The sequence below is a fragment of the Sminthopsis crassicaudata genome, chromosome X (genome assembly GCF_048593235.1).
Source record: "Sminthopsis crassicaudata isolate SCR6 chromosome X, ASM4859323v1, whole genome shotgun sequence".
Classification (NCBI taxonomy): Eukaryota; Metazoa; Chordata; class Mammalia; order Dasyuromorphia; family Dasyuridae; genus Sminthopsis; species Sminthopsis crassicaudata.
Genome location: NC_133623.1, coordinates 2,991,336 through 3,004,934, shown reverse-complemented (window position 1 = coordinate 3,004,934; position 13,599 = coordinate 2,991,336). Strand labels below are relative to the sequence as shown.

Sequence of the window (13,599 nt, the reverse complement as noted above, 5' to 3'; positions counted from 1 at the left end):
AATTCAGTTCCAATTGATCAATGATGGACAGAATCAGCTACAGCCAGAGAAGGAACACTGGGAAATGAGTGTAAACTGTTTGCATTTTTGTTTTTCTTCCCAGGTTATTTTTACCTTCTGAATCCAATTCTTCCAGTGTAACAAGAAATTTGGTTCTGCACACATATATTGTATCTGGGATATACTATAACATTTTTAACATGTATAAGACTGCCTGCCATCTGGGGGAGGGGGTGGAGGGAAGGAAGGAAAAATCAGAACAGAAGTGAGTGCAAGGGATAATGTTGTAAAAAATTACCCATGAATATGTACTGTCAAAAAAAGTTATAATTATAAAATTTAAAAAAATTTTTAAAAAAGAAAGAAAGAAAGAAAGTCCCTCATGTACAAAGAATTGCCCTAGGAAGGTTTCTGAGTGCTCACAAGAATTTCTCCCCTCCTCTCCTCCCTAACCTGAGCAGAAATCCCTCAACAATATCTCTGACAATCAATATCTCTGACATCTCAGGGAGATGGCCAGAGAAAATGTTCTGAGTTGGAGAGAGAGAGAAAAGCTGGGAGACTGATGTTAATGTGTTGAAGAGTATGTGGAGATTTAAGGTGAAGACTGAAAAGGCAAACGGTGGGGGGGCAGCAATGAAGAGATTGTGTGTGTGTGTGTGTGTGTGTGTGTGTGTGTGTGTGAGAGAGAGAGAGAGAGAGAGAGAGAGAGAGAGAGAGAGAGAGAGACAGACAGACAGACAGACAGACAGACAAGGTCAGAGTTTTGACAACTGAGTGGAAGATGGACCAGAGTAGAGAGAGACTTGAAGCCTGGAGACCAATGAATCAATTATTTTACAGGTCCAAGCTTGAGAGTTGGAGGCCCTGTATCCAGGGGATGTTGATGTCAGAGGGGAGTAGGGGATGTATGGGAAAGATTTTCTGCAGGTAAACCAATATGTTAGAGACCCTTTTGAAGTGAGCAGCAGGAGTTAACGCCAATAGGCCTTGACAACAGATTAGATATTGGAAATGAGAGAGTCAGGAGTGAGAAGGTAAAAAAAGATAAGGGAAGAGAGCAGAAGGATCCTTGAGGGCGGGGCCTGTCAGACAGGTTCTTCCTCCTTGTCATGATGGGCAGGCTCCCAAGTCCTGCTTCCCTTAACCTCTGATATTCAGAGGCCCTGTGTGCTGGGGAGAAACCCCCATCTCCTGTTATTTTCTTTCTCTGCTCTCGTTTCCATCAGCCTCTGCAACCATTAAGGACCCATCTGGGCCCTCCCATCCCATGGTGCCCTCTGGAACCTCGATTCAATTGTTAGCAAACTGTCCTTCATCCAAGGGCAATTTCACTGCCATCTTGTGGAACATTTGGGAATTTGGCCCCTCCAGGAGGTGCTGCATCCCCCCGGCACCTGCTACGGACTTAACGAGCGTGGATTTCATTGTCCTCATCTATCAAATGTGGATGGCAAAACTGGTGCTGTCGTCAAGCCAAAGGTGTGGGGAGGGAAGGCACTCCTTCTAGGTGGGGGCCACTCCCCTGTTCCCTCAATCCCCAGGGCCTGATCACCACTTTTCTTTCCTTTTTGGAGCTTCAAGGAAGACTGCTCAGTTGCCTTCTGTTGCTAGCAGATGCTTTCCCCCTTTCCCAACTCACTGGGGGAGAGGGCGTATGTAGCCTCCCACCTTCTCCCTCCAACATTTTATGTGAACATTATCTGAAGGGATTCTCATTGGCTGTGGGGGGTGGAGTTCTTTGTCTTCCCTTGATTTCAGGTTTAAAATGTGCCCTTTTTGCTGAGTTTTAGAACTTGAAAGAGACTTCAATTAGTGCATTCCCCTCATTTTACAGATGAGGAAACTGAGGCCCAAGGATGGGGAATGACTTGCTCAATATGCCCTTAGGCCATGAGTAGTATAGCTGAGATTAGAATCCAGATTAGCATTAGAATCTAGTCTCTCCACTCTATCAGGCTTCCCCTTTAGTAAAAAGTAGTCAATACTTGAACCCAGGTCCTGTGCCTCCAGACTACTGGCTGGTTCCGCTCCAGCAGGCTTGGCCACCGTGATGGGTCCTTGTGTCACCCTCCCAACATACATCCATCTCTCTTGAGGAGATTGTCCGAAGTTTCTGTGCAGCAATGAGCATCCGGGCCCTTTGAGCCCCGGGCTTGTGCACCTGCTTCAGGGGCAGACAGAGAAAGTTACTGCCCTCTGTCCCATAATTGATGCAAATTCTCATGGATAATAAATGTCAGAGTTGAGACTCAAACCAAAGGTTCCTGACTCAACTTAGGCCTCAGAGGATCCAAGTTCAAATCCCACCTTAGTTACGAACTACCTTGGACAGCTCCCATCCTCTCTGTGTTATTTTTTTCTCCAATCTGTAAAGGTAGTTAGTTGGAGCTTGGGTCTCCAAAGTCTTACCTACCTTCTATATGTATAACTCCATAGCCAGCATTGTTTCCACCAACCCCTAAGTGAGTTCCACTAAGGAATCCTAGATAAGAAGGCCTAAATAAGAAAAGCCTTTTCTGGGCCCCCCTCTCTGCCCACCGGTACTTCAACTGCCTTGTTCTTATTTCTTTTCCCTTCTCTCTCCTGTTGTTCAGCCATTTGCAGTTGTATCCCGCTCTTCATGACCCAATATGGGATTTTCTTGGCAAAAATCCTGGAGTGGTTTGACGTTAGGATTACAAGGTGAGAACTCGGATTGTCTGGGCAATTCTCTAGCCCAGAATTCACACCTTTAGTTCCAATTATTTCTTCTCCAGTTCATTTGACAGGTAAGGAAACTGAGGCAAGCAGGGTGGACTAACTTGCCGGGGGTCACACAGCTAGGGAGTGTCTGAAGCTAGATTTGACCTCAGGAAGATGAGGTTTACTGCCTCCAGGTCCAGCACTCTGTCCATTGCACCACCTAGATTTTCTTTCTACAATCTTTCCTTTTGTGATCTCATCCATGCCTAAGATTTCCACTCTTCTTTTAGTCCAATCCCTTTCATACCCTAATCTCTAGCCACCTGCTCTATATCGCTGGCACTCTGAACTCTACAGATCTCCAAGCAAAACTTTCCAACTCCCACCTCCCCATCCCAAAAAAGCAAAAGCAGCAATGCTCCCAGTCACCCAGCTTCCAACTTTCCAATCATTTCTGACTCTTCCTCCTTGTTGTTCATTCCCTCTCCAACCTACTGAGTTTACCTGTGTAATCCCTTTTGACCCTTCCTCTCCTTGTAATCCCTCCTGTCAATACCTTGCATCATCCCCCTCCACCCACCAGCCCACTGTACTGGTTGCCCTGCCTTAAGTGCCACACTCCTACCAGCTAAATCCTCCTAGTGCACTCCCTGTTCAGGTCAGGCCACTCGGAATGACTTCTCATTGCTTCTTGAATCAGATTTCACTCCTTCACCTGGCAGCCCAGGTTCCACCCTTCCTTCCTTCTTCCCTCCCTGTCCCCCTCTGACTCTCTCTCCTTGCCATCCCTCTTCACGTGCTTTCATACAATTTTCATTTCATTTCATTTTATTCATTTCAAGTTTATGAATGTGTCAAACACTGAATACAATGAGCCTTTCCATACTTGAAAGTGTGTATTTCTTTTAGGTAGAGCTCGAGTTTCTTTTGTAAGCACATGGAGCTTTCAGAGCTGCCCTGCTCATCCGGGCTCCCTTCTGCTCTCTTCTCCTATTTGGGGAGGGGCTCTATCTTTGACTCTCCCTCCCTCCCTTTCTAAAAATAAAATAAAGAACGGAAGGGAAGCCTTGTCATAAATCTGCAGTAAAGTCCAAGGCTGAGTCCCAAAGGTGTGGCTCCTGCCGACCCTTGGAGCTGCTTTACTCACCATGAGGCCTCTGCACTCTGCACTGATCTCAGTTATTAAGGCTTTTCCAGTTGTTTTGACATTGTTTTACTCATCTCCATGTTTTACTCGTGCTGATCTTTCCACTGTTTTAGTTCATACAAGCCTTTCTGATCACCAAGTCAAATGCTTTTTCAGGCTACCAAACCACTTAGCTAAAGATTTTGTGTGTAAAGGTTACATCCCTCCTAGAATTGAAGTTCTGGTAAGGACAGGGATTGCTTCAGCTTTGCCTTTGTATCCATGCACTTGGCACACAGTAGGTGTTTTAACATGCTTGCTGAATGCTTAATTCTAGTACCAGAAATCTGTTGGCAAAGTTACATCGACAGATGATGTGGGGGACTGCCCGGGATACAAAAGAAAAGGATAGGGGGGCTTTTTTTCTGACTTTTGTTCCCCACATCTTTTTGACATTTAGTTTGTATTAAGCAAGCCAGATGTATCTGTGGAAACCCCGAGCAGTCAGTTAAACACAGGCAGCACACTTAGCTGAACTTGCTTGAAGTGGAAAGGTGCTTTGTTTGAGCTTTGGACCCCATTCTTGATTGAAAGTTTTTCCCACCCACTTGCCCCTGGACTAGAGAGTGTCTTTCATTCATACTTCTTGGCTTTTTGCTACAGGGCCTAAGCAATTTGTTTCCTTATTCCTCCACCTTTTCCCCATGGTCTTCAGTTATCATTTTTCCCACATGAATTTACATTGCTGAAGGATTTATTGGTTAGATAGGTGCAAAGGGTTATAGGAGAGACAGACTTATTCCTCCCAAGAAAGTAATGGAGCGGGTGGGTAATAAATTAAAAGGTGCCTGGGAGATCAGTTGTGCTTTGGTACTTGGGGATCAACAGCTACTGCTGCCAAAAGCTCCAAGAGGGGCAACTCTCTTTCAACTCTGAGGCTGACTCCAGACAGCAGATCCAATTACAAAGAGCCAGTATTCTTGGGCAGACCTCTATACTATTGTTGAAAAGTTGATTGTCCTAGAGGGAGAGAGGGAGGAAGGGAGGGAAAGAGAGGCTGTGGGAAATGTGGAATCTCACAGGATACGCGGCCATGGCTTTGGTGAACAGAGGAAGGAGCTGTATAAGAAGCTGCCAGAGGTAAGCAGAAATTTTGGTGAGACGATGTGGGGTCAGGGTCAGGCCCATAGCCTCTTTGAGAGGTGGGGCTAAGCACAGTCCTGGGGAAGGATGTCCACAGGATACAGTTCTTGTGTCTTCCTTGGTCAGAAGGGGACACTCTTCAGCCCCTTTGTCCCCTTTGACTCTTGGCTTAGCACACAGGATCGGGGGATTGCATCCTCCAGTCCCAGCCATCAAAGGAACAACAGCTCCTGGGTCTTTGAGCTTCCATACTGGGTCTTGTGATCATCGAACAACTTCCGCAGGGCTTCCATGTATAGGGTGTGGTACTTTTCCACTATCTCTTGGCTCGGATTCTCCATCTTGGGGACCATTATAGGCTCCCCAACTGATGGAACACATGGCAGAAAGAAGGACAAAAGGCATCAGAGCCTCCCTTGAACTTGTCCCCTCCCTTCCCCCATAAGGGTCCTAGTCTGAGCAGTTCCCACCCTCTCCCATCCTCCTGCCTCTGACTATGGTTCCTGTAGGCATTTGACCTGGACAAGAGTCTTCCTGGGGAATCCCCTTTCTGAGCTATCAAAGTCCTCTCACTGTCTTTTCCTCATTGCTCTGTGACTATCTGAAACCATCCATCTGCTTTAACCACTCTCCCCTCTCCTTCACATCACTATTGCCAAGTCTTGTGGGTTTTACAGCATCTTTCATCTCTCCTCTTCCCTTTACTCCTGTGGCCACCTGCACTATCGAATAGCTTCCTAAGTGGGTTCCCTGCTTCCAGCAATCTTAACTAGACAATTAACTAATTAATTAGTTAATTCCCTTCTCCAATGCATCCTCCACATAACTGCCAAAGCCATCTCAGAACATAGCTCTGATTCTGTTACTTCCCCTCAACAACCTCTGCTGGCTTCCTAATAGCTTTAAGATCTAGCTGAACTTTTCAGGTTGGCAACAAAGGACTTCCTCCATGTGGTACTTACCTCCTTTTCAGCCTTATTTGATAACCCCCCCTTTCATTCACTCTACATTCTGGGCCAAGCAGCTTGCTGCTGAGCTGAGCCACCCACTTCATCTTGTCCTCTCTTGCCTCTGAACATCCCCACCAGTTGCCACCCTCTGCCTAAAATCTCCCCATCTTGTACAGCTCCATTCATTGGAATTGGTTCCCTTCAAGGAAGCTCCTCCAATGAAAGCCAGCCACCCCTCCCTCTTCCCTGATGCTTTCCAAACACATTCTACTTTATATCATACTTAACTGTGGCCATGCCTTATGCTCCTGTTAAACTGTAAACTCTTTACAAGGCCTTTATTTTTTTTTCCTTTGGTTTCCAAGGTCCAACACAGTGCCTTCCTCATAGGAAGGGCTAGAGAAATGCTCTTTAGATAGACTTGGATCATCTGTCTTCCTTTCATTTTAGGCATGTCCTCTCCCTTCTCTGGGCCTCAGTTTCCTATTTTCTGAAATGAGGGAGTTGATCCAGATGACCACTCAGGTCCCTTCTGTCTCTTCTCTTTGGTCCTCTCTACTCACTTTGGGCTTTGATGTTCTCCTCAGTGTCGTTCCTCAAGTTCCTCCCCTCTGTCTCCATCCCTTCCTAGTTCTGCCCTTAGCCCCATCTCCTTTAGCCTGCCTCGGCACCCCTCCCTGTGCACAGCCTCTCCAAAGGGAGCTCACCGATGGTGATGATGGGCTTGGGGAGTGGCAGGAGTCCCCAGAAGTCCTGGAAGAAGCCACGTCCATAGAAGATACAAAAGTAAAAACCCCAGAAACTATGAAACCAGTTCTGGAATCGGCGCATACGGCTGCCCTCAGGGAACAGCACCTGGTGGTAGACTTCTGTCTCCCCAAAGGTGAAAGTCGGGACCAAGTGAGCCCTACAATGAAAACCGCATTGGTATAGCCAAAGAATGACAGGAAGCTGCCTCCCTGAGACTCTTCTTGGCCCATACTCTGCCCCCACTAGGCCATGGCTTGGGACTGAAGGTGCTGATGCTTTCCCCACCCCCCACCCCCGGCCATCCCTGTGCGATCCTGAGGTTTTGGGGAAGAATTCATTGCCAGAGAGAGCCACTACCATAGTCCCTCTGGGGCTTAACTTTGGGTGTCCATCCTCCTCCTCTTCAGATAGCAGGCCCTCTTCTTGTTTCCCCCATCACCACTGCCTACCCACACGATAGCACTCCCTCAAAGTAGACTGGACAATGTGGTTTTTGGTCTGGCTGGAGGGAGGATAGAATGGAGGCCTAAACCTCTGAACCCTTGGCTTGGCTTAGCTTTCTGGAGATGGGCCTACTTGACTCAGGGAAAGCTTTCAGAACAACTCAGAATCTGGTAGAGTGTCAATAAGTCCTTGCAGAATAAATGTGTTGTCTAGTTGAGAGTGGATTTATGTCCTCTCTCACTAGATTCTAAGTTCCAAGGGCAGAGACTGTGCTCTTGATTTATTTATTAATACTGTAATTATTTATTAATATAATATTATAATTACATATAATAGAATAATATATATTATTATTCTATTCAATATATAATATTATTATGTAATATGAATATAATAAAATATTATTGTTTATTATATCCCACAAACCACTTTTAGGTTTATGAATTTATTTGATCCTCACGACAACCCTGGGATGGAGATTCTGTTTTATTTTACGGGTGGGGAAATTGAGGCGTAGAGAGTGAAGTGTCTTGCCCAGGATTCAGTCTCAAGCCTTCCTGACTCCATGATCCACCCTCTAGCTTCCGGACCACCTGACTGCTCAGCTTCCTGAGTTTACACCCGGTATCTTGCCCAGTATCCAGCACATCATTATGTATACAGTCAGTGCAGGCCCTTAATAAGTGTTTCTTGAATGAATGAATGTGTTTGGGTCTTGGCCCTCTACTAGATCCTAACCTTCCTGAAAGCAGGGATTGTGTCTTCTCTAGATTATGTACCTCTTACTTTTCCTAGCATGTGCTCTGCATACAACAGGTACATAATTTAGATTTGTTGACTGAAATCAGCTAATAATGGGGGCTGACCCAGAGTCACCTACCCGTGCCGGAGGGCTGTGCGTACGAACCCTTTGCGCTTCTTGATGAACAGGGAGGTGCTGTTAGGAAAGCTCTGCAGAGCCTCGCCAACGCCCCCGATGACAATGCCCACCAGATTCCCAAGGCCTTTCTTGGACAACATGTAGTCAATGGCGGGCTGACTCACCGGGCACACACCTGTAGAGGAAGCAAGCCACTGACAGGGGTAGGGCAAAGGAGCCCAGCCTCGGGCCCTCACCTTCTGGCTTCCTCCTGGGCACCGATTTGTGCCTTTCCGGCCCACTTCAATCACTCCGATGCCAAGAGATGGCACAGAGGTCTCAGGGTTGTCCCATCATGGCTCCAGAGCAAGAAGCAAGGGCCGAAAGCAACATCGAGGGGGCTTTGAGTGAGTTATCAGCATGAGCTCCTTCTCCCTGCCTGTGGCCAGGCTGCCAGTGAGGGGCTAAGTGCCCGCACCTCAGAGGAACAGTTGGACCCACCTTTAGCCATGAGGTATTCCCTAATAAAGGGGATCTTGAAGAACCAGGAGAGTGTGGCCAGGTAGGGTGTGATGCCGGGGAAGGTGGCGGAGAAGTTCGTGGCCTCAGTGCAAAAGTTGCAGAAAGCCCCGAAGGTCAGGATGCCATGGGGATGAACACCCATGATGTAGTTGTGCTCTGGGCTCAGGTCCTTAGTCTTCAGGAGCTGGAACCAGAGTTGGGGGTAGAGAACATTGGAAAGAGATCACAAGGAGAGGAGGGAGGGTCAAGGAGGAGCACCCCCCAGCTACTTCAGTGAAAATGAGTGAATGAATGCATTGATTAAGCCCTTACTGGGTGCTGGGAACTGGAAGAAGCCCTGGGGAGGCAAATAGAAAAAAGGCATCAGGCTCCTGTCCCCAGGGGGCTTCTGGGCTACAGGGAGGAGCTGAATCTAGGGAGGGTGGGAGCCCTCCCAGTGGAGTCATAGAGAAATCGATTGACACCCAAGTCCTTTGCAAGGTGGCAATGTGGGTCAGAAAATCGGAGAGTTAGAGAGGGGGCTGGGGGGGGAAGTGGGCTGGTGGGCCTGGCCATAGACAGGCTGTGAGGATTAAGACAGCACAGATGGCTTTGATTCAGCTTCACTGGGGGTTGATGGGACAATGTTTTCTGCCCAAGCCTGTGGGTGGCAGCTAGGTGCCCCAGTACCCAGAGGGCTGGGCCTGGAGGTCGGAAGATCTGGCCTTGGGCACTTACTGAGTGTGACCCCAGACAAATCATGTCTCTGTTTTCTCAACTGTAAAATGGGGATCACAATAGCACTTTCCTCCTAGGATTGCTGTGATGATCAAATAATTTAAGATAATATTTGTGAAGCACTTAGCACAATGTCTAGTGCAGAGTAGACACTTAATAAAGTACTAGACTTGATTTCATCCCTTCCTTTCTTCCTTCCTTCTCTTTCTTTCTTTCTTCCTTCCCTCCTTCCTTCTTTCCTCACTTCCTGCATCCTTCCCTCCCTCTCTCCCTTCCTTCCCTCCTTCCTCCCTTCCTTCCTTTTCTTCCTTCCTTTCCTCCCTTCCTTCCTTCCTTTTCTTCCTTCCTTTCCTCCCTTCCTTCCTTCCTTCCTTCCTTCCTTCCTTCCTTCCTTCCTTCCTTCCTTCCTTCCTTCCTTCCTTCCTTCCTTCCTTCCTTCCTTCCTCCCTCTCTCCCTTCCTTCCCTCCTTCCTTCCTTTCCTCCCTTCCTTTCCTTCCTTCCTTCCTTCCTTCCTTCCTTCCTTCCTTCCTTCCTTCCTTCCTTCCTTCCTTCCTTCCTGCCTGCCTGCCTGCCTTCCTGCCTTCCTTCCTTCCTGCCTCCCTGCCTGCCAGGTATTTGGTAATGTCTGAAACCCAGAAGGCATTGCTCAATAGGAGGAAGGCTCAGAATTGCCTCTACCAGGACCCAGTCTGTCTCGTGCAGAGGCACCCTGGGCCTCTTCCAGGCTTTATTGTGGCATGAAGATGACCCTGGACTCTTGAAGGCTCTGTTCTCTGTAGAGGGCCAGAACTTTGGAGAAGTATACTTGAAACAAGGTGTTAACTCAGTGGAATTGATAAGACAATGGCTAATACAATGGTTATCTAGTGATTAATAGTTCTCTAGCTCAGCATGGTTGATTTAATCCTAAAACAAGGTGTCAGCCCAGTAGAATTAAGATGCTGCTCTAGTTTACTTGTACTTAGTCTAGTTCTACAAGCCTGACACCTACGGCAATGCATTTGTAATAGAGTATATAAGAGCTAAGAGATCTGGCCGGGGGCGGACTGGAAGATAGAGACCCTGGTGGTGGCTGGCCTGTCTCCTTCTCCTGGGGCCGGCCTAGCTTGCTGGAGGCCCTCTGGAATGGAATTTGGTTTCAGTGAGGGGATGCAGGAGGTAGGAGAGCCACCAGAGGCTTGGCAAGTCTTCTCTCTTGGGAGAGCCTTCCTTCCCGTCCTTCCAGGACAGTCTCTATCTTGAAGACTGTCCCCCTCCCAGACCTCTTAGCTCTTATATACTCTATTACAAGTACATCATCATTGTAGGGGTCAATCTTGTAGAATAGGTGTCAACTCATAGAACTATACTAAGTACTAGAGAATGATTATCTGATTTCCCCGAGTGGTAGGACTAAATCAATCATAGAGTTCCTGCCCTTTACAGCCCTCAGCACACAAGCTGTGGCCGCCCCTCTGAAGCGGAAGAGATTTCCACATGCCTGGTGACCGGCTGGGTGTTCTCTGTGGACCACGTAGGTAGGTGAGGCGCAGTGGGCAGAGAACCGAACTGGGAGTGGAGGCCCAGGACAGTTCTTCTGCCTGGGTGACCCTGGGCAAAACCTGGGGCCCTGTAAATGAGGGATCTCCAAGGTTCCCTTTTAACTTTGCCACATGAGCCTCTGAACCAAGTGCAGAAGGTTGCTGTTGTCCCCAGAATGCTAGACTTTGAGGTGCAGTTTGCTTTGGGCCACAATGGCTCAGAGCTCCTGGGCTTGGCAGTGCCGTCGGGGGCATCCCCCAAAGTCAGGGAGGTCCAGCAGTGGGGGGGGCAGCCCGATTCCGGCTCGGTGCCTGTGTTATCTTCCTCTGGGCTTTGGGTCTGGGTTCCTCCAGGTTCACCCCAAGGGTGTGTCCAAAAATGCTCTTCTTCTGGGGCCCTGAGGGACCCTATGTGAGGAGAGAAGGGCCTGGGCTGCGGGCCTGGGCTGCAGTCACTCACCTCAATGGGGAAGTAATCTCGGAGCATGGTCCAGACTTGCCAGTTCTGTACCCAGGCTGAACGCCTGCCACCTAAGGACACAGAGTGCAGAGGGGAATGACTAGGAACTTTGAACTCTAGAGCTTAACCTTTGCTTGATTCCCAGCAGCCGTGTGACCCTAATCGATTTACTTAACCTCTATGAACCTCAGTTTCCAAATTTGTAAAATGGGGATGGTAATACCAGCTTCCTCACAAGGTTGTTGCAAGGCTTAAACAAGAGAATGCTTGAAAAGCTCTTTGCCACTTTTAAGTGCCACCTAAGGGTGGGGGATGGCGCTTAGGGGTGAGGGATGGTGCCTAAAGGTGTGGTGCCATCTAAGGGTGAGAGAAGGTGCCCAGGGATGGGGGGGTGCTTCTGCTGCCAAAGAGATTGGGGCTGGCTGGGCAAGGGCCCTCACCTTGCTCGGGCGTCTTCCAGTCCAGGACAAGCCAGGCCACATAGAGTGCAGGCAGAGGCCAGAAAGGAGTGAACAGCAGGTAGAAAAAGGCAGGCAGTAAGATCCAGACTGTTAAGAAGACCAGAAAATTGGGGGGAAGCCCGGCTGGGGGGAGCTGAGAGCTGGGGCAGGGATCGTGGAAGCATCCTCAGCTCCTAGGCCTGACCAGCTCCTCCTGCCTCATCCCTTGTCAGCTGGCCCACGTGCCCTGGTCCATCCACCCCTTGTGCCCGCTTCCCACCCATGTAGCCGTTCAGTGGTCCACCTTCCATCCCGCTCCCCACCCTCTTCCACTAGCCTCTCCCCCTTTGGCCATCCCATCCTCCTCTACCCAACCAAACCTTCCCCCCTTTTATATGCCCACTCACCCTATCCCCCTGCCCTGTGGCTGTCCACACAACCTGTTGCTTTGCTATCGGCTCATCTGCTCGCTCTGGGCCCACCCACTCCCCTTTTCCCCGAGCCCCCTTGCTGTCTTCCTAGCCCTTTGCGTCCCTCCATTTTGGGCATGTCTGTCCCCTGTTCTGTACACTGGCTCCCTGCCCAGCCAACTCCTATCTACTATTTGTTCCCTGATAGCCCAAGTGTGGGATCTCCCGGCCCCTGTCTATATGCCCAGCCTGTTCCTTGATCCTCTGGCCATTTCTCAGGCTAGAAGTCTCCCCTAGCTTTTCCAAGGGACCCTCTAGGGTGGCAGTTCCAGCAGGGGCTAGAGGGGGTCGCTCGTTCTGTGATCCTGCCTCTGGCTCCTTTGTGACCATGGGGAGAGCACACTCCCTCCCTGGGCCTTGTTTTCCCTCTCTGAGCCATCAAGAGCATCTGCTGGTATTCCAGGCCCAGCTCAGTCTTTCCCCCACCATTTGGCCAGGAGTTGGTGGAAGACAAGACCCGTTCCCCAGCCAATACTCACATATGGTCAAGTAAGTCAGGTGCCACTGACAGATCGCAAGGCCCCGGCCGATGAAGCTGGTGTTACATTGCCAGCGGGAGGACATGGTACCCAGGAGCCCGAGGGAGGTGCTTGGCAAGGAACAGGAAGACCCGAAGAGCGGCGCTCAGAGATGCCTTTGGGACTCTGTGGGCTGGCAAGAGCTCAGGAAACCTGGCACCTGGGCTAATAGCTTTTGTGCCCTCTTCCCCGCCTACCACCCACAACCAGGGAGGAGAGGGGCCTTCTTTCATGGCCTGAGGCTCAGGCCTAGGCCCTGGCCCAGCCCTTTCACCCTTTGACTTCTTCTTGCCTGAGAGACCCCCCGGGTAGTTCAGAGAGCAAACTGAGAAGACATAGTTTCCCAGAAGCCTGAGGGGCAGGGGCAGGCCTGAAGGATAGGCTTCTCTTTCCAGGCTTTGCTGGGATTGCATCCAAATTCAGAGGAAATTGTTCCTCTGAACAATTGGCTGAGGGTTCTAGATGACTAGCCTGGGTGAGTCAGAAGCCAGGAGGTGGCTTTCCCTTTCCCCTCATTGGCCCCTTCTTTAATGGCCTCACCATTCCAGGGAAAGCAAGTCTGTCCCCAAGAGTGGTTTACAACAGTCTTGGGAGGCTGGTTCACTCTGCAGAAGAAGGAACTGAGACTCCAAGGGGACACATGACTTTTCCAGGGTCACAGAGCTTGTCAAAGATGGAATTTGAAGCCAGTGCTCTCTACTGTGGCAAAAGGTCACCCAAGGGACATTGAGGGAGGACTCCCTGTAGGAGGTCTCTCTTTGGGGCAGATGTGGTTTGTTCATGGCAACTTCCAGAAGGGAGAGTGGGAAGCACAGCACAGGCAGGGCTGGGCGCTGAACCTTTGCTTCCCTCCCAGGCCCCTTCTGAACCTTTTTGTCTCACGCCAATGGTGGCGTGGTCAACAAGACCCTTTAGAGCTGACGGGAGCGTGGCAGCAAGAGGGCGGCAGAGGGCTGGAAGAAGGAAGGCCGGGCGGTCAGGAGCCTTTTGCTTA

At 49.5% G+C, this 13,599-nt stretch overlaps 1 protein-coding gene across 1 annotated transcript; it reads right to left on the bottom strand.

The window, feature by feature from the left end:
* Positions 1-3,849: 3,849 nt before the first annotated feature.
* On the bottom strand, positions 3,850-12,986 carry AWAT1 (acyl-CoA wax alcohol acyltransferase 1). Its single transcript, XM_074277313.1, has 7 exons — positions 12,567-12,986; positions 11,618-11,725; positions 11,178-11,248; positions 8,459-8,663; positions 7,979-8,153; positions 6,612-6,811; positions 3,850-5,321 (listed from the first exon to the last, which is right to left on the bottom strand). The coding sequence occupies exons 1-7, from the start codon at positions 12,649-12,651 to the stop codon at positions 5,167-5,169; spliced, it is 999 nt and encodes a 332-aa protein (XP_074133414.1). The 5' UTR covers positions 12,652-12,986; the 3' UTR covers positions 3,850-5,166.
* Positions 12,987-13,599: the final 613 nt, after the last annotated feature.

Bases quoted from the DNA above. Each gene is read 5' to 3' on its own strand.
- AWAT1 (XM_074277313.1), bottom strand. From the start codon at position 12,651: ATGTCCTCCCGCTGGCAATGTAACACCAGCTTCATCGGCCGGGGCCTT. The intron at 11,726-12,566 runs GTGAGTATTGGC...TCTTCTTAACAG, and splicing joins CCTGACTTACTTGACCATAT to TCTGGATCTTACTGCCTGCC. The intron at 11,249-11,617 runs GTGAGGGCCCTT...CTGTGTCCTTAG, and splicing joins CTGGAAGACGCCCGAGCAAG to GTGGCAGGCGTTCAGCCTGG.